Source organism: Lutra lutra, chromosome 3 (assembly GCF_902655055.1).
Source record: "Lutra lutra chromosome 3, mLutLut1.2, whole genome shotgun sequence".
Lineage (NCBI taxonomy): Eukaryota > Metazoa > Chordata > Mammalia > Carnivora > Mustelidae > Lutra > Lutra lutra.
Window position 1 is genome coordinate 45960521 of NC_062280.1, and position 19554 is coordinate 45980074.

General features: G+C 56.6%; 1 protein-coding gene across 8 annotated transcripts in view; it reads right to left on the reverse strand.

Moving 5' to 3' along the window:
* Positions 1–19554, reverse strand: part of HDAC4 (histone deacetylase 4) — a 284239-nt gene that overhangs the window by 64637 nt on the left and 200048 nt on the right. For all 8 annotated transcript variants that reach the window (XM_047721543.1, XM_047721544.1, XM_047721545.1 and 5 more), the window contains 3 exons: positions 16295–16416; positions 4879–5010; positions 1564–1676 (listed from right to left, as the gene is read on the reverse strand). In XM_047721543.1, the coding sequence (XP_047577499.1) occupies positions 1564–1676; positions 4879–5010; positions 16295–16416 (367 nt within the window). The remainder of the gene's footprint in view (positions 1–1563; positions 1677–4878; positions 5011–16294; positions 16417–19554) is intronic.

Consider the following 19554-nt stretch of genomic DNA (forward strand, 5'->3'; position numbering starts at 1 on the left):
ACACGCAATTTAAACTGGATCCATGTAGATGCTCCCCGATAAGGCACCCCGCAGAATGAACCCGATTAGACAGCAGGTGGGGGTGCGGCTGGCTGACAAGACCTTGCTGGCGGGCATGTGTCGTGCCGGGAAGCGGGGTCCCGAGGCCCACTACAGGCAGCCGGCCGCTATGACCTCAGTCCGGCAGAGCAGGGGTGTCAAGATCTGTGACCATCCACATAGAGCTTACACGGGGTTGAAGGGACAGGTGACGAAAGAACCAGATGCGCAAGGACATGGGGAGTGAGGAAGCGGGGGCGGCCGTGCACACCACGACCTCAGGGGCCACTGTCTGTGCGTGCATCGGCGTTCACGAACCTGCCCGAAAATGCCTCGCCCCCACACCTGCGTGTCCCCACTATACTCTGTCCTCCCATCGGGAGGGCAAGATTCACGTCCAGATATTTAGGAGGAAAGGAAGTCCCTCTGTTTAACGAACTGTAGCCTCCTGTGAGTTAGCAGCTCAAAAAGAGCTCTGAAGAACCACCCACGTAGCAGGACCATGTGCGCAGGGAGCAGACAGCACTCGGGGCTGAGCTCACCGGGAAACTCAGTGCTGACGTGGCTCCCCACGTGGTCACCTGAGCCCGCAGCCTCGAGCGGCGAGCACGCAGTCCTCTTCCTCTTCCCGAGTGCGGTCGGTGCCTGCCTTTCGCAGGCTGTAGGGCTGCTGCCTGGCCACCTGGCCCTCCAACCCCAGGGCCCGGCATGGGGCTGGCCTGAGGCAGAAGCACCAGGGACACTTGTGCAATAAACACACACACCAAAGTGAATAAAGAAGAAGGTCCTGGAGACCATGGCCTGGAAAGTACCCCGCAACCCAGGTCCGGTCCAGGGCACACCCAGCAGCCAGCCCCGAGCCCTTCCACCTGGCTCAAGAGGCCACCCAGCTTGTCTCCCCAAGATCACCCTTCCTTCTTCTCTGCCAGCTGACTCCAGAACTCTGTGTGCCCATGTGACTCTCAACTACAGCACACCTGGTGCCTGATGGGCAGGATGAGGGGCTTGTCCGAGGCCGGTGGCATTTGGGAGAAGCCTCCCATGGCCTTCCTAACCGCCCAACACCCTAACCATCCGCTCCCTGTCACCCTGCTCCCCCCAGACACAGGACGTGTGTTGGTCGGCTGAGTATTTCTGAAGCACCACAAGCAGCTTGATTCCCACCCAACAGCGGTTCCCATGTGTGCTGTGTTCCCGTTCCAGGCCACTGTGCAGAGCCCCGGGGACACACGGGTGTGGGGCATCTGGGGCCCAGTGGCACCGAGTGTGTGTTCTGATCAGCCTAGTTAAATACGCTCTGAAGGAGGCCGGGGCCAGAGGTTGGGGTTACAGCTGTTCTCATGTCTGCACCGCTGTGCTCCAACGTAAAGGAAGAGCAGGGCTCAGTGGCAGGGAGGGGCCTTGTCTGGGACACCTCCTGACCTGGACAGTCAAGGCTAGAGGGTCATTTAAAGGGAAACAACTGGCTGAACCTGCCACGGGGCCAGCGCAGGGAACGGAAACGAATGGCAAGCCCACACTGACCTCGGCCGGGATGCTGGCGACGGCGGGCGTGATCCCGTTCTCCGTGCTGACGTTCCCGGAGCTGTTGTTGGGGGAGCTGGGCGCAGAGCCGGGGGCACTGCTGCATGCCGAGTCTGTGGGGTGGAAAGACACGTGTGAGCTGTGCTCCGTGCCAGGGTCCCAGGCCATGCAGCGGTCCCCCACGGCCAGCTTGCTGACGGGCAGAAACCACATCGGGAAAGAACATGACCACAGTCCCCAAACAGGGGCTGCGAGGCGGATTCCCTACTTTTGGTTTGGCTACGGACTCCCTCGTGAGCTCTACATGGATGGATCTGTGGGGGCCACATCTGAGCCTTTAGGTTGTGCACGTTACCAATTGTCTTCCTCTTGAATTTCAAGATGATCTGACACACCGGGAAGATAAGGCCTTAAATGTCAATAACCAAACCACAAAAGACCAGGAAACACAGACGCCGCATGACTGTGAGTAGGGATGGTCAGGTGTGCTGTGCGTATCAACACAGCCACCGGCCACAGGACTCCCTTTGAATTAAAGCCTCTCATTTTTCCTGCGCGACATCAGACACCCAGGGGGACATGCTGCTAGCTTCGGGGACTGATCAGTGTCTCCCAGAGTCACACGCAAAGTGATCCTCCAAGTTACTTCACAGGGAGCCGTGGCCCAGCCCTGCGGATCTGGATCTCGAGGACGCGTCCCACCCCCATCTCCTTTTCCCTGCCAGTGCAGCTACAGTGGTGACACTCAATGTTTATGGATGGACCTGTTCAGCTTTTTCCGTGTTCTCCTTTGGTTTCATGGCCCTTTGACAACGGCCTCAGCACAGACAGAGAGCTCTGCGGTCCCCGGTCCTCTTGACCAGGCCGCTGTGAGTGCAAGATCGCCAGCCAGGCCACCGGCCATCCCAGATGCTGACGATGAGCTCAGACCAGAAACCCCACCCCCTAACCCGCCCACCCCAACACACCAAACCCAGAGTTTACTTCTCTATTGGGGGAAATCACCTTTGCTTATACTTCACTAACTGGGAACTGCTGAGAAGGCCCCTGGCTTTCTGCACGAAGACAGAGCTGTGGCCTCCAGGGCCACCACCTTGCCCTTGAGTGCAATCCCTGTGGCCCTCGTGGGACACCTTCTCTGCGGATCCTAGCCCAAGCTCCACGCCGGGTTCCTCCAGGACTCTCTGCAAACGTGCACCCCCAGCGGGGTCACCTGGTAACTGTTCTTACGTAGCAAGGGTGTGAGAAACTGGGCCAAGAAAACATATATACCCAGCTCTTCACTCACTTTCCACTCAGTTATGCTGCTTCTAGGAATGTCGTCTGGGAAATGAACACAAATGTGTGATCGTCACAATGTTATCCGCACCTGCCCAAGTGGGGCCCCATTCAAGGTGCCAAAAGTGCTTGTGATGAATCCGTGTCCCACCGTAAGCTCTAACCATTTGGACGCGTATGTGCACGGGCAGCTCACTATTACCTCTGTTCCCAAAGCACGCATGGGCTTCGTTAGCAACTGGGGTAAAAGCAGCTATGAACCTGCCTGGTCCTGGGCCCCGATCTGCCCAGCTGGGCCCCCAGCCCGCCCTCCCATCCCTCTGCAGACACGCACTCCCCTGCTCTCCCGCAGGAGACCGTGCTCCCCAGGGCTGCAGATGGGAGTTCCCTTGCTCGATCAGGACCACCTCCCTTAACTTCTTACTTCCTGTCTCCTGGAAAGGCATTTCTGCACTCTGCCCCTGGAAGCCTGTCTCCTCTTGTCCCGGTGCCAGCTGCACTCACCCCCCACGCATTCCCCAGCCTCTCCTTGCCCCAGACCCCTTCACGTGTATCCTGGACGTGCCCTGACCCAGTACCAGGCAGCTGGGGCGGGTGCAGTTCGCTAGAGGGGCCACCCGTGACGGGTGGGCCTCTCCAATGAGATGCTGAGCTCCGGGAAGGCGAGGGCCTGCGTCGCTCTGTGCACACGCAGCCTGGTGCTGACTCACCGTGGCATTCAACAGCCCCAGGCGGACAATGTGAACACGCGAAGAAGCCTGCTGACGGTTCCGTCTCACCCACTGCAGGACTAGAATACATGCGTGGCCCTTCTGCCCATGGGAGCCGCCGGCCCACTGCCAGGCACGCCTCAAAGGAGACAACGCTGCATCTGCGTTTGGACATGGGCTTTCACTCCCGACTTCACATGGAATCCCCCAGGGGCTGAGACTCTGGGTGATGGTCCCTCCTCTCTTCAGACGAGGCCCTGAACCCCCAGCACTGAACATCAGTAACAAAGTGAGGAGCGTCGACCCTTTCAGACGAACGCTCAGAGGCCAGAGCTTGGATGAGGGGGTTTTCCGCTGCTACAGAGCCCTCAACACAGTGGGACGGGGCGGGGAGCGGAGCTCTCCCCCTTACTCAGAGGCCCCGGGCTCGGACGGTGCGTGCGTGGTGCTGGCCACGGACACACAGAGGACCAGCACCGGAGAGCCCTGTCCTCCTTCCCTAAGAACCCAACACATACAGACTGCCACCAGGAGCCTCGGGTTTCAAACATGGTACCTGAACTTAATGCAAACAGTGCCTTTGCCTTCCCCCCTTTATCCTGGTGCTGGTGTGTGCCCTCAGGACGCGGGATGCACCCCGGGGGCTGGGGTATGTCCTCAGGACGAGAGAACCCACAGGAAATGGAGTGTGTTCTCAGGGTGGGGGTGCCCCGAGATGGGGCGTATCCTCATGGAGTGGCTGTACCCCGGAGACTCATATGCCCCAGCCGGTGGGATGCACCCTTGTGGTGGTGTGCGTCTTGGGAAGTGGGGAGCATCCTCAGGAAGGAGGGTGTCCCTGAAGACTGGGCTCTGGCTGGGGGTGCACTACCGCATGTCTACCACTAGATGGGGGCCAAGAGCAATGCTCGCTAAGGAAGTGGAGACCACCACGCTCCCTCCTTCATTCCCTTCCCACCTGTGGGACTCTTGCCAGGAAGATTTCAATGCTCCCCAGTGGTCTGGACACTGTAACGGGCAGTGGAGCAGATCAGAACCATGTGATTTACCGCTAATAGGACAGGATCAGTGAAACCTTCAGAGAACCCTCAATATTCCTGCATACACCCCATACAGTGTACAACCCGGGTGTTCTGGTGGCCTGGTGCTCTTGGAGGCTGGGGCTGAGATTGGACAGGAGGTGCCTTGTGTGCCCAGACACCAGTGGCAGCTCTCGGGCTCACACTGCAGGCACCGGGGGCTGAGAGCGCCGTGCAGAGGTGTGGGTGTGAGGGGGTGGGGTACAGGAGAGCCCCGTGGGGCAGGGGTGGGCTAGCAGTGGGCGTACCCGTGACATCCAGTGGGCGCTTCTTCAGAGCTGTAACCACTGGCCCGTCTTTTCTGCGCAGCAGGGGGCTGCTCCGTCGCTCTGCCACCTTCTGCTTTAGCCTGGACCGTAATTTCAAATTGGGTTCAGAAGCTGCATGAAAAGGAGACACCGTTATAATCAGACGGTCATGGCTGTGGTCAAGTTTCTCTCACTGGCAGTTAAAAAATATGCACGTTGGGTAAATATTGAGACAACACGGATGTGCGAGTCCAGGGTAAAGGGAAGGCAGCGTTCCTGAGGCCTGTGCGGAGTATCTCCAGTCCCACCCACAGTCCAGGTAATGAGCAAAGCCTGTCTGAGGCTTCCTGCTGTGTTTCTGTGGCCCCGTGGGTCGTTGAAGGGCGGTGACCCACCTGCTCTGTGTTACACTTCCTTGTTCACATGCCTGTCAGAAATTCCTCCCGCAGCCAACAACCCGGAAACAAGCCACTGCCTGTGAGCAGTTGTCCTGGGGCCCTAGGGCCAACCAGTCCACACCTGTATGGGGGTGAGCAAGCCCCTGTCTCCCTGAGAGGCCACCTGAACAGGACATGGGCATTTCAGCTTGGTTCGGTCTGTCACCAGCTCTGCGTGTACTTTGCAAACCTGTGTATTTAAGCGCAGGGGTTCCCATGCCCCTGCAACCTGGAGAGCAGACCACCCCCCCGACCAACCAGGTCACAGCTCCGGGAAGCAGGGCAGGGGCACGCCCCTGTGATGCTCTGGGAGGAGGGTGCCCCCCCCCACCCCCATGTGGTTGCCCGTGCAGGAGTCTCCATGAGGCCTCAGAGCCAGGCCAGGGGTGAGATCACCACTGCAAAGACATTCGTTCAAGTTCTGAGGTTTTACCTGACAACTTCCAAGTTCCTACCGCCTCTGTTTGCAAATAAGCAAGGTTTTACCTTTTTGTTTGTTTTTAATCAGCAACCCTGCTGTTTTTAATCTTTCTGGAACAGGAAGTTCACGCTCTCCAGAGCACAAGCAATATAATCGAATTTCTCCCTGGAATCAGAACTAAGACAGCCTGGGTTTGAGGCAGCAGGCTGGGCACGGGGACCTGGTCCCTTGGGAAGCAGGGTAGCGGTGTGCCAGGCCTAAGTGCTGGGGTGCCAGTGACCCGGCCAGAGGCTGGGAGGCAAAGGGCAGCTCTCTGGGGGCCCTGGGAGGGGAAGGGGGTAGCAGGCCACCTACATGAAACTTCCCAGAGCAATCGAAGACACACTTTATGAGGCCACCGGACCTCTGATGATGCCACCCAGGCTCTGGGGGGCACATGGGGAGAGGCACCCTTTCTGCTCTGTGCTTGTGTGTAGGGTGAGTGCCCGTTCCCCTGTCGGACTGCATGGCCAAGAGTGGGAAGGATTTGTATGAAGATTATGGAAACTATTCTTTCCTTATTTATTTTGAGAGGACTATAGATTTACATGTTTCATTCACTTCTATTTTTATATGGAGTTTCTTACTATTACTTAACACAAGGAAAAAACCCAAACCTCATCTAATAGGCAAGAAAGCAACAGCTCTCCTCATACCACCAAGGTCTGTACTGAAAGGACACGGACACCCTTCTGTCCAAGCTGGGGTCGGAAGCTGCTCCCAAGATCACGGGGCAGCACGGGTCCCTGGGGAGGGAGTGTGTCCGGAGACAGCGTATGGATGGCCCCTGGTGACAGGGTCACACCGGGCCAGCTGCAGACCAGTCCTGCTCCTGGGTCTGGCACCCGACCTCCCCCAGGCCCTGCAGGTCACTCTACATTCAACATACCTGGTTGAGTGACAGCTCTGGCCAAGTCAGCAGTCGGGCAGCCACATCTGTCCAGGGACCCCGGAATCCTGCTGGAGTGACTCACAGACTGCACTGGGCAGGCCCCAAGCCCCTTCCCACCTCTCACAGCTGCTGTCACTTGTCTGTAGGCCCTCGCCCTCTCCCAACGATAGCTGCATGGCTCTGCTGTCCTCACAGCAGCAGGGGCACCTCATGAAACGACTCTGCTCATCTGGCTTTTTCTGGGTCTCCCCTGAACCTCTTGCACTTGAACATGAAAGTCCGGGAGACCTGAAGGATCTGTTCAGCCTCCCCAATTCCAGGTGAGCCCAGCGACTCTCGCTTTGCAAAGACAGACCCGACCCAGGACTCACCACCCCTCCCAGCATCGGCCCCTCTCTGGGCCACCCCTGATGTGCAATGCCTGGTACAAAGCAGGAACAAGGGACACGTGCTCCAGATGTTCGGCATCTCGTTCAGGATGAAAGCAGAGCATTAAACTAAGCGGGGTGGGCCCTTCCCCATCCCTCTGGGTGCAGGGCCAGGGCCTGGGAGGGAAGGGAGGCAGTCACTTCCTCGTCTCTGTGGCACAGTGAAGGCCCAACTCCCCCTCCTTTCTCTGCAGAAGGCACGTTCCTAGGAGCCGCGGGTACAGGGGTCGAGCAAGCTGAGTTGAGTTCTACAGGCCCCACAGAGAAGACACTGGGGCCTGCGGTCCAGCTGTTCATCCACATAGTTCTCGAAACTTCCAAATGCCTGCCACCCAAATGCCTCTGCGTGGCAGCCGAAGCCTAGAACACAGGCGGCTGCGGCCCCCGACAGATGGGCAGAGCTGCAAGACCGCACCTACTACGTGGAGGCCTGTGCCATGCCACCCCCATGGGCTCCTCCGGGCAGCTCCCAACTGCATCTGAGGTCCTCAAAGCTCACGCAGCTCCCAGCGTGGCCGGAGGATTAAGTACAAAACCGTATTTCCTTCCTTTGAATAGGGCTGCAGGCAGACTGAGAGCCAAGTGTGAGCAAGAGGCATTCTGGAAAAGTGGCTCCCAGCAGCTGAGTGCTACCGAAATGGAAGGGGGCACACTGTGTTCACAAGCGTGGAGTCTGCTCCTCCTGGGCAATGTGGGCACGCTGGGGAAGTTTCTCCTCAAAGGCCATCAGGTACGTGACAGACCAAGTTCAACCTTCAAATCCTGCCCCGGCCCCAGCACCTGCCCCTCACTGGGCAGGAGGTGCCTGTGGTGAGGTGAGGGCTGCTCTCCATGAACCCTCACATCTACAGCAATCTCACGCAGGTCCAGCTTTCCCGAGGGCTGGTCACAGCACAGCGGCCATCAGAGTGGGAACACGGGTAATGGTCCGGCGGGCAAAGGGACCTAGATGCCCGTGGCATGTACCCACAGATCACATTGTCTGGAAGCAGGGGCTGCTCTGGGGGTGGGTGAGCAGGCAAGGGTGTGCAGAGCACCATCTCGGCTGGGCACATGGGCAGAGCCAATATCCGAGCCATCCTTCCGAGACCCACAAAATGGCAGCGTGGGAGGCAATGCGGGAGAAGCCACAGGACAGACGTGCGGGTATGGGGAAGAAGACAGTGGGAGGAAAAGGGGAGTAAAAAAGTCCAAGATCACATTAATAACAATGCCAGGAGAGGTCAGGGCAGAGCAGGGAGGTCACTAACCCAGTGACTAGAGACACCCTCCTCCCTCTGCAGGAGGCCTGGTGCCTGGCTGGGGGCAGGGATGAGCGCTCCCCGGGGCCCCTTGCTAGGCAGACCCTGTAGAGTTCTGGAGCTCTGGGGGCCAGGCAGGAATTGGCCTTGTCAATGCTGTTGGATTCTGTAATAGCCACTTGGAGGCAAGGCAAAGACTCAAATATACTGTGGGAAAGTGATTTCTGTACCCAACCACGTTATCGGTCAGATGGGGGCCAGAACGGACATCTGCCAGTGTGCACGGACCTGCGTTCACAGCCCGCTCAGGGGCTCAGAAAGCTGTTGTGCCCATGCAAGGTGAGGGAGGGGGCCGTGCAGGAGTCCAGGGGAAGGGGTGGAGCCTCCCCAGAGGGTGCAGGGGTGGGGTGGGGGGGACCAGCAGGTGGGGCAAGGGGTGGGGGCCTTGTGGCTGGGAGCCTGTCTCCCAGGCCAGAGAGAGGTCTCTGGGGTACCTGCCATGCGGGGGCTCCTTCAGGTGAATTAATGACAGGAACGCAGAACACTAAGCAATAGAAAAACCATGATCAACTTCAGGAAAAGGGCAAGTTAGGCAAACAAGGAAACGCAGGCATAGTCACTCTGCATAGGTGTGCACTTTCTGTACGTCCCCTGTCAAGGGGCACGGAGGAGCAGGTCCTGAGCCCCCGTGGGGCCATCCCCTGTCCTGAGCCTCATGGGGTTCTCTGATTTATGCGTACTCATTTTCTTTGAAAACAATAAGAAGTACTCTGGAAAGCCAAATGACAGACTAGAATGTGACTTTCGTAGCACACGTGTCAGACGGAAGACGGATGGTAACCTTCCAGGAGTTCCTACAAAGCTACACACACTAGAAAGAAAGCACCCCAAAGAAAGCACGAGGGGCTTGCCATTAAACTTCCATCCACTGAACACTGAGGGACCTGCCTGTGCGTCCTGTGTGGTTCTAGATGCCACACACGGGGGCGAACAAGCCCAGGCCTGGCAGGCACTCTGAGCTCCACACAGCTTGCCCGCCACGCGTCCCAGGGTTTGGGTCACAGCCACCCGGGTTCCTGCTATGAAGGGAGGACGTTCTCACAGGAAAGATGGGAAATAAAGACACTTGAGCTTGTCTAACAATGACGGGATTGCTGAAAACATCCCAGGAAGCACGACTGGCTCATCTGTCGCCTGGGCTAGGCTGATCGTGGTGGCACTTAATGACGTGGACAGAGCAGGCTCCCCGGAGCTCTGCTATGGCGTGACGTGCTCAGCGTCTCAGAGCTCACAAACCCCTGAAGCTGGCCGTCCCATTAGCAGGGATCGATCATCCGGAAATTCACAGGGATCTATCCTAGCACAAGAGGGCAGAGGTAGAGTTACGCTAGAAGAGTTACAAATTTATATGCACAGACCAGACCATGTAGAAAGAGGTGCTGATCCTCACATATTCAGATGGAAAGATAGACTCAATGTAACAGCAACTGAAAAATACAGTCACAGGACAGAACACAAAGCAAGTGTTCTTGTTAACATAAAGACAACCAGACACACTCGCTACCCCCGATACACAGTCCGACGCGGATGCGCAGAAGATATCCAGACAGATACCAAACTAACCAAAGCAGCTTGTCTCTGGGAAGTATGACGCAGAAGCTGGTATAACTCATGTTCTGTTAGAAGCACGTAGCATGTGGCATTTCGTAAAGAAAGAGGTACTACACGCTGCTGGAGGCTGGTGTCTCCCGCCCCGTCCGTCTCGTAGCCTATTTCTGTTGGTGATCAGCCCGGTGTGGGGCGGCCACTGAACAGTGAAATGTGACTTCGAGATCCCTTCTGGAACTTTTCATATTAGAAGGAGGTCAAGACTGATAGATGTCCAAGTTTGAAGGACGGGACACGGGGTATGTGAGCCAATCACTTTACGTAGAAGCTGCCTATTACTCCCCATACAGACCATCTCTAGAAGCTTCCTAGGAAAGCACAATAAAGCCTTTTATAAAACCTTCCGAACACACTCATTCCCCACTTTTAAGAGCACAGAGTCAATGGAAGACAGCCCAGCAAACACCCCGCGGGGCCGGAGCTCAGCGGGGCCAGCACCCCTGGCGCTGTGGTCACCCCTCACGCCCCAACTCTTTGCTCAGAGACGGCACAGGAAGGGCAGAGTCAGCCGGCCCGGCCCCAAGTGAGACGTGCAGGGCCATTTATCACACTGCAACTGACCCTCCAAATCACGCCTTTCCACTGAACTGCGGTGAGTGGGGGTTGTCCCCCTCCGACCCCCTCCGACTTGCACCATGCTTGCCGCCAACCACCTGCAAGCAAGACCCAGGTGGCCCTGTGACAGCCCATCCCCAAACCTCAAAGACACGCAAACTCAGCTATGAGGAGCATCACACAGTCTGCCAGGGTCCTAGGGAAACTGCTGACCTGCTGCTGTGTTCTATAGCTGCAGAGGTCATGGATCGCCTGCCCCTGGATCTCCACAGGCTTCGCATTCCCATGGCAGATCTCCACAAGGTGCTGGGGACACATGCGGCGGCCAGCTGCAGAGAGGGACTCTGGTATCCAGCAGGACGGGGGCAGGGTGGCTGCCAGGAGACTGCTGATGGGGCCTGAAGCCACCTTCCTTGTGTCTGGGGTCAAAGCCTAGCGTCACCCTGCACCTGCCTGGGCGCCTCCCTGGCCCGGCCACGCAGGTCCAGCCTGACACTCGAGTGGGGCCTGGACCCTGCTATTCCCTGCCCACCTGAGCAGCTCAGAGCCCGGCACCCTGGAGACTAATGAAATCACCATGGCACAGACACTGGGGGCGAAGCGGATGCTGCCTTGTCTGGGACAGCAGCCCCAGCCGGGCCCTCTGGCTGAAGGCGTGGGCAACAGTCTGGCTCCCAACATCACTGCAGTGACTGGGCAAGGCAATGAGCCTCAGAATCCAGCCCTAAGGGTCACCGCCAGACGTGAAAGTCACAAGAGAACATGTGTACTCCCTACACACAGGGACTCGGTCCCCTGGGTGTTCAGGCCCATAGAAGATGACATGGGAACAACAGTCACTGGGGGGGGGGGTTCGGTGACTGGATGCAGTATGGGGGGTGCACTGTGACCCACACTCATGTGACAGCAACACAGGTCATCTGACAAGGGACACTGGGCACAAAGGGGAGTGGGCTGGTGCTAGGCCTGCCTTGCCTCCCTTCACCGGGCTGGACCGGAGGCTGTGCAGGGGGCCCAGGACAGGCTCCAGCAGGCGCCATGTTCTTCCTGCCGCTCCAGAGAGCAGACCAGAGAGTGACCCTGCTGCCTGTAGCACAGTGGCTACACCCCATCCCCCAGGAAGTCCCAGCCCGCGGGCCACGGGTGGGCCAGGCTGACTGCATGCTCTCCCTGCTGAGCCGAGCAGCTACAGACAGGGGAAACTCCCGTCTCCCACAGCTTGGAAACGGACTGCCGCTTCCCGTGAACAGCTGCAAACCTGCGAGGTGCGGAGCTGCGGGAACCTTCTAGAAGGAAGAGCCCCAGGAGCCACTAGCCGCAGAAGTGAACACAGGCTGGAAACCGAACACCTTGGGCCCAGCGTCCAGGGGGTGCTGTGACCCGTACCACCCAACCTCCCTGCACTGGGTCTGGGGCCAAGGGTGGGCAGCAGGACTGCTTCCAACACGGCTGACGGGCACGACTCCTCCCTAAGCACTTCCTGAGACAGACGGTCGGCGTCCTGGGTGGTGCCCAGCACACGGCACTTGGTGCTGAGGTCCCAGCGGTCACAGTCAGAATGGAAGTGGACGGAGATGTGCAATGACAGAAAGCTTTGTTTTGTTTCATTCTGGTCTCATTTCTTCAGTCAGAAGTCAGAGAGGACAATTTAAGAGGTGTTATGCAAAAAATTGATAGCAGCTAACATCTTTAAAAATGCAAAGTTGAAGAAGCTACTGGAGAAAAGTATAACCTAAACATCATCTATATGACAAAACTGGATTTTCTCTTGGCACCTGGTGGCTCAGTGGGTAAAGCCTTTGCCTTCGGCTCAGGTCATGTTCTCAGCGTCCTGGGACCGAGCCACTTGTTGGTCTCTCTGCTCAGCAGGGAGCCTGCTTCTCGCTCGCTTTCTCTCTGCCTGCCTCTCTGCCTACTTATGATCTCTGTCAATAAATAAATAAAATCTAAAGAAAAAAAAAAAGAAGTGGGAAAGCATCCTTTCTTCCGTGTGAATGTGTGGTCGAACACAGTGATTGAACACACTTTGCTCAGACAAAATCCTTGGCAGAGCTGCTCAATGCCCCACAAACCCAGAGAGGACCCGCTGATGGGTGCACGGTGGGTGGCATGGAACAGGTCCCAGTATATCTTCAGTTAGTAGATTTGGAAGGGACAGAAATTCAGTCAGGTGGCCTCCACCGCACCTGCTCTGTACCTGTGCACCCTGAGGCAGGACCCAGCCTGCTGGGAGGTGGTGACGCCCTGCTGTCAACCACAGGGAAGGGGGCAGGCTCTCCAACAGGAAGTGAGGGGAGCCCAAGCAGGGCACTCAGGTGGTGAAGAGGAACCAGGGGCCAGGACATTTTCCCAAACCCCCAGGAAGGCAAGGCAAAGGAAGTTGGCGAGACTTCCAGCAGTAAATGGCATGGATTGCTGTGTGGCCTTCCCTCAGGGAGCTTAGCAATTCCACCTGCTTCTGGCGGAACTGGGGGCTGAAGGAAGGGTCTAGGGGAGTGGAGGCTGGCAGGAATAGGCTATTGGGCGGGGGAAAGGATAAAGGGATAAAGGGCAGCCTGACAACTTGGGAAAATGAGAGCAGAGCCCCCGTAGCCAGGCTCTCTCTAAGCACTTTGCAAACATCAACTCTGTGACTTATCCCAGCCCAGGAATAGGTGTTTCCTGGTAGCAAAACAGGGAGGCACAAAAGACTTCCCCAAACCACAGGGCAGGAAGTGAAGCCACTGGAGGTGAACCCAGGCCACTGGAAGAAGTCACTCTCCAAATACTCAGAGGCTTGGGTGAGTCGGGGCGCTCTTCTCCTGAGAGGGAGCAGAGCCGGGCACAGTGCACCCAAGGAGCAGGGACAGCAGCTCTGCACCTCATGGGCACTGAGCCCTGGGGACCGAGGAGCAGGCTGACACTGTGAGACCCACAGGATTTGGGGTCAAGTTGAAACCAAGGGGAATATTCAAGTGTACATCACATTTATTAAAGATTATAATTTTAATTCATTTGAGACATTTTGTAATTAAGATTTCATGTTTGTAGTCTTTCCTATTATGCATTCTCATACAAACGCACAGATAGGAATTACTGAGAATTAGTGACATCAAGTGTTTGAAAATGGATACTTTTAGGATGATACAAGACACCTAACTACACTCCATTCCCTTAAGTGGTTTAAACATTTCTTCTGAAATCTTTCTATTATTAATATTATTAATGTGCTGGTGATGTCTTCTTGAAAAATTGATAATGCAATCACATCTTAATTAAGTTCTTCTGGAGCACCATGCGCTCACGGGCACTTCCCTGAGGGTAATGAGGGGCCTGCATGTCCCAGGGCAGTGGGGGCTGGGGCACAGCCAGGTTCAAAGCAAACAGGTGTGACAGGCTGTGCTCCCAGCACAGGAACCAGCAGCTGCAGAGACCGAGAAGGATGACAGGGGCCCGTGAGACAAAAGGTCACAGGCCACACAGCTCGGCGGAACAGCACCGCAGCTGCGTGGAGTTGGCTGTCCCGCAACCAGAGTCTTCCAGAGACCCCGGCTACAAGTGGTCAGCATCATGTTCTCTGTCTTGTAACAGAAGCCAGTGTCCAGGTGGTGTGGGCCCTGTCTGGTTGGGAGAGGGGAGGAACCAAAGCAAACACCCTCTGGCGGGCAGCGCCATTTCTATTTTGAGAGGGAGGGGTGAGCTCATGCCAGGGAGCCCCGGGAGGCCCTGAGAGGTAGGTGCTGCTCGCTGCCCTTCCCTGGGACATCAGGGGAAGAGTCAGAGGTGTCTCCTGACAAGGCAAGGCCACTCAGCAAGAGGTGGTGGCTCGGCTTGGTGGCCGGGTGCTTAGTCTTCTGCTTCCTCCACTGGGACCTTGGGGGCCACACTCGCCACACCCAGGGCAGGAGGAAGGGCTGTCTGCTCAGCATATCCACAGCAGTGGGGGGTATAGGTGTGCATAGGTCCATTTTACTGATGCCAAACTGAGGCCAGGGGAACCTAAGGAATCCATTGCAGGGCATACAGGGCTACGAAAGCAGTGGAAAGATCTGACCTGAGCTGCTGGCTGCCGGAGCCCATGATCTCTGTCCACCTGACCCACCCCCATGCCCTTAAGGTGAGGGAGACTCCCTGCTCCTCGTTCTCTTTCCTGGGCCAGGACACCAGGAGCATGCACGGTCTTCCTCTCTCCACAGAGCCCGCTGCTCCCTGTGGCCTGCCATTCTGCTGATCTGAACTCAGGTCAATACAGCACGAAGTTCCAAAAGCGGGGATGGGGGCCACCTTGGGAGAACTGGCCCCCAGCTCCTGACAGAGACCTTCCTGTTGGGTGCGTGGGCTCTCTGGGTGAAACCCACGGCTGTCCTCCATGGAAGGGTGAGAATCACATACTCACGCCGAGGAGAAGAGGACAGAGTGGCAACTTCCCTTTCACCAGGGGAGGGTTTACAGGCAACGGGAAGCCCTGCCCATGCCTTCAGGGTCCTCACTGTTGACTCGGAGGGGCTCCATAGACCCCTCTCCCATCCTTGTCCAGGACTCTGGGGTCCTGGACCCGTGGCCATTCTGATGGGGCCACTCAATCTCGCACACCTGAGTGTCAGTCAAGCACTACCAAGGGGCCTCGCTGCAATTTCTGGCTCTAGACTCAGGCTCTGCTCCCTGAGTGCCGCAGCGAGCTCTCTGGGCCCAGCTCTGCCTGTTGTGAGGCTCCAAGTCTTCTGTTGTTAGGATGGAGTGGTATATGAGTCCCCAGCCCTGTCACCCAGTGCCTCATCACTCAGGTAAAGATGCTGGTGTCTCACTGCCTTAAAGAATATCTGTCTAAAAGCAACCCAGATCCTCTGGATAAAACAAAATCTGTGTTTACAAAGAGAAGGCTGTGCTGCACGGGCCTCAGTTCCGCTAAGCAGGAACTTCCCATAATGCCCTTCGACCACAGGCTCCGCATGTCTGCGACCAAGGGACCCAATCCTCCACAGCCCGCCCTAGCCTACCCACACCTCGTGGTGGACAGAGCCTCTGCAGGACGCCCCCGCTCTGGCCCCTGCCCTTCCGGCCACCATCGAGCCCTGGCCATGGCCACTCTGATCTTTCTTAAAAGCCACTGCCCACTCAAACCATCACTGCTGGCAAAAATCCAAGTGAGCCTGTTGGGAGTGTGAATACCCTTCTTCTTCTGGTCTGTGACAGGGCCACACACACCCCGAGGTCTCCTCCTGAGATGTCCTTGTAGGACACAGTGAGTTTCTTTCTTGAACAGACTTCCTCCCACTCTGGGATGCCCCCCGGGCCCTGCCCAGAGTCAGCCCCAAGGGCCATAGGCCGGCTGGCCTGCTCCCACAAGGTCTCATGTGAATCAGCAGGAGCTGCTGTGTCCCTGAGCCCAGCAGGGGATGCTCTGGGCTATGACAAAGTGGAGCACATCACCCAGAGGAGGGTAAGCTTGGGTGTTGTTTATAAATGAGTGTGAGTTTTAAGCCGTAGGTGTACACACATGAGGCTTGTTCTCTGGGTATGAATCATAAAGCAATGCTTAAGAACATTATTTTTAAAAATGATGCTCTAATACAAAAAGCCAATACTTAAGCACAAGCAGGGATTCCCTCTGACTCAGCCTGTAGGGAAAGTGGGAGGGTCGATTGAGAGCCCCGCCCCCTGTGGCGCATGTGGGAGGGGCTGGCCGAGAGCCCCACCCCCAGGCTCTGGGCCTGGGAGCCCTGAACCTGTTTTTTGGAGCAGGAAGGAGCACTGACCTGTTTTTCGGAGCGGGAAGTCATCTTTGCTGTCGTACATTCCCAGGACCGGGTGGTTGTAGGAGGCCGACACCCCACTCTGGGGTGGGGAGCTCTGGTCAAGCGAACTGTGCTGTGTTTTCCTGGAGAGAAGAGGCAAAGGCAGACGGATGAGTCAACAAGGGGCGGAAGCCCGCCAGACACATCGGCCCCGGATCAGCTCTGGCCGACCAAGGGGATGGGCTCCTGTCTGCCCCAAGGCTGAAATGAGACAGAAACCAATAATGAACATGCAACCCAAGGCTGAGCAGCACCTCCACAGCTGAACCCTGTGCCCAGAGGAACAGGGCCTGATGTGAAGCCGGCAAGTATCCTGTTCCTCTTGGGCGGCTCCTTGCAGGGCTGCTCCCAGGCCACCAGGCCACAGCCAGCCACGGAAGGGCCTGTCCTCAGGGGCCCATGGCAGCCAAATGTGGACAGGACCTGCACGGTTGCAGGCAGCTGAGATCTGGTGGGGTGTATTTGGATCAAACAATGGTCAAGTCTGGGGTTTCCAAGGGGCCCTTCCTTCAACAGAAAATACCCAGTGTTCATCCGCACCTTCAGAGGAACAAAATCCACCCTGTCACCCACTTCCTGGGGGATGGCGGATATCAGGAGCCAACACCCTGTGCCAGGAAGTGGGTCTGTGATGTTTACTGCCTCCAGTGACCAGCCAGGCACACTCAGCATCCTCAAAATGGTGAGGCAGGCTCTGGCTCCAGCAGGAGGCTCAAGTGGGAGGGAGGGGAGTGGGGTTTGGGAATGGAGTGCCGCCAGCCCTCGGGAAGACCATCGGCATGTCCTGGAAGCTCCCACCCTAGGTATAATGAATTCTGTCAAGTCTTTAAACTGTGTAATCTGCTTAATGGCTTGAAGCAAATTTGCCAACTTACTTATTTGGAATTTGTTCGACTGTTTATTTGAATACACAGTACTCCACATCCACACACCTGTGTTATTTGAATTAAGAATAGGAGCTCTTAAATGCTTACAGGTGGATCATTTAAATATGGGAGAGCAAACTTGTGCAGACTGCGGGCTGATCACAGAGACCCATCCATTGAGCACAGCCTGGACATCTGGGCTGTGGGGCCCAGCCAGGCTGTGTAGCGGGCAAGAGCTCATGCTCCTGGGGACAGGTGCATGCACACGACTGTACCCGTGACGCGGGGTCACCTCCCTAGGCAGGAAGCCCTCCTTTTTACTTGTGCTTCTGCCGAGACAACCCTGGTCTCATGTCAGGGGGACACTGTCTGACAATCTTATTAAAGGTCTGAGGGTGGTTGCCCCGGGTGTCTCAGTTGTTACGCATTTGCCTTCGGCTCTGGTCATGATCCCAAGGTTCTGGGACTGAGTTCTGCATTAGGCTCCCTGCTCAGTGAGGAGTCTGCTTCTCCCTCTCCCTGCTGCTCTATTTGTGCTCTCTCTCACTCTTTCTCTTTCTGTGTCAAATAAATAAATAAATAAAATCTTAAAAAAGAAAAAAAAGGTCTGAGGGCAACACTATCTCTACCAAATCACGTCTTCTGAGGTGTCCTTTGGGGAATGTGGCCTTAGCCAGTTTCAAACTTCTTAGTGCTAAGTCACAATGTGGGAAGGAATTCGCTTTCTCTTTCATGAGATGCATGGAAAGACCTGTGTGTGTATTTTGTGACCCAAAAGTGTGAATAATAATTATTGGTAGAATAGTATTATAAATAATAACTACTGTTGTTAGACTTCAATTATACACTGTTTATAAAGAAGCCACAAGTTGGAAAACCTGTATTTGTTCAAGATCTAATAGATTTTCTCTTCCGGTTTGCTCTCTGGAGATGCTGACAGGGTGAAACCCCCTCCCTCTCTCGTAGGGCCCTCAGAGCCACAGTGCAAGGCCATGACCTGGGCTCAGCACACAGCAGTCCTGCATCACCTCAGGACAAGGGGCTGGGCTGGCACGCAGGAGGCCAGGGCTGTCACCACAGAGCCCCCAGCCTTCAAGGGAGTGACTCACATCCCCACCATGCAGCTGCCTGGAACCCTTCTGACTCCTGGACGAGAGCTCGTCCCCAGGTGCCCACCACAGAGTTAAGTGGGCTACTCCAGGAAAACCCGCCGTCACCCCACCCCCCCCAGGGTCCGTGCACGTGTGTCCCAGGGAACGAGGACCTGGAGGGTGAGCAAAAGTGAAGTCCTGACCCTGGACTGCATGCGTACCCCCCAGTGACATGCTCTCCCTCTCGCACACACCTGAAGTATCGCACCCCACCCTCATACCTCACACATACCCCACCATGCACACTGACACGCTCTCACATACATCCTCCTCCACCACTGACACACTCTCAATAGTCACACGTACCCCACCCTGCATACTGACATGCTCACACACTCACACGTACACTGACATGCTCTCATAGACACTCTTCCCCACACTGACATGCTCACAGTCACATGTACCCTACCCCACAGACCTACACGCTCACACACCCCCTACCTGTACATTGACACACTCTCACACACTCAGTGCACTCCACTCCATGCACAGACCCTCACACACTCCCATGTGCACACCTGCCACCCCCACCCCCTCACAGAGGGGAGCAGAACCTGAGGGTGGCCCCTTCCATGAGCCTCAGCCCTGCCCATAGGCCCAGCCCCAGCTCCCGGCCCCAAGTCATGGCCCTGGTCACGGCCCTGGTCACGGCCCTTGGTCACAGCCTGGCAGGAGGTGCTTGGTGGCACCTGTGCCAGCATCCGGGCCACTGGTGGATGACATGTGGTCTTCAAGGAGATGCAGACAGAAGCACAGAGAGGAGCGCCCTCTCCTCGGCTCTCTGGGCCCTCCTCAGGCTGCGACATGGCATCCAGCCGCCTCAGCCCTCCACAGCCGGTCTTTCCCGCCAAGTCAGACTCACACAAGTGACCTCAACACAACCTGCCCTCGCCTAACCAACACTGCCCAGTGCAAGGACAATGTGAGTTACCCGTGCAATTCAAATGGCACAGCAGCCCTGCTGTAATGAGTAAAAACGGCTGAATTGACTTTATGACACTCTTTAACCCAATACATCCCAGTTACAATCATTTCAATGTGCAATCAGCCTACAAAGGTCAGTGAACAGTTCACATTGTCTCCATCATGCTGAGGCGCTGCAGTCCGCCCTGTCTGGCACCCGCAACAAATCTCCATTAGAACAGCCTCATCTCTGGGCCCAGGGACACGTGGGGGGCCACCACCACCGTGGACATAGAGCAGC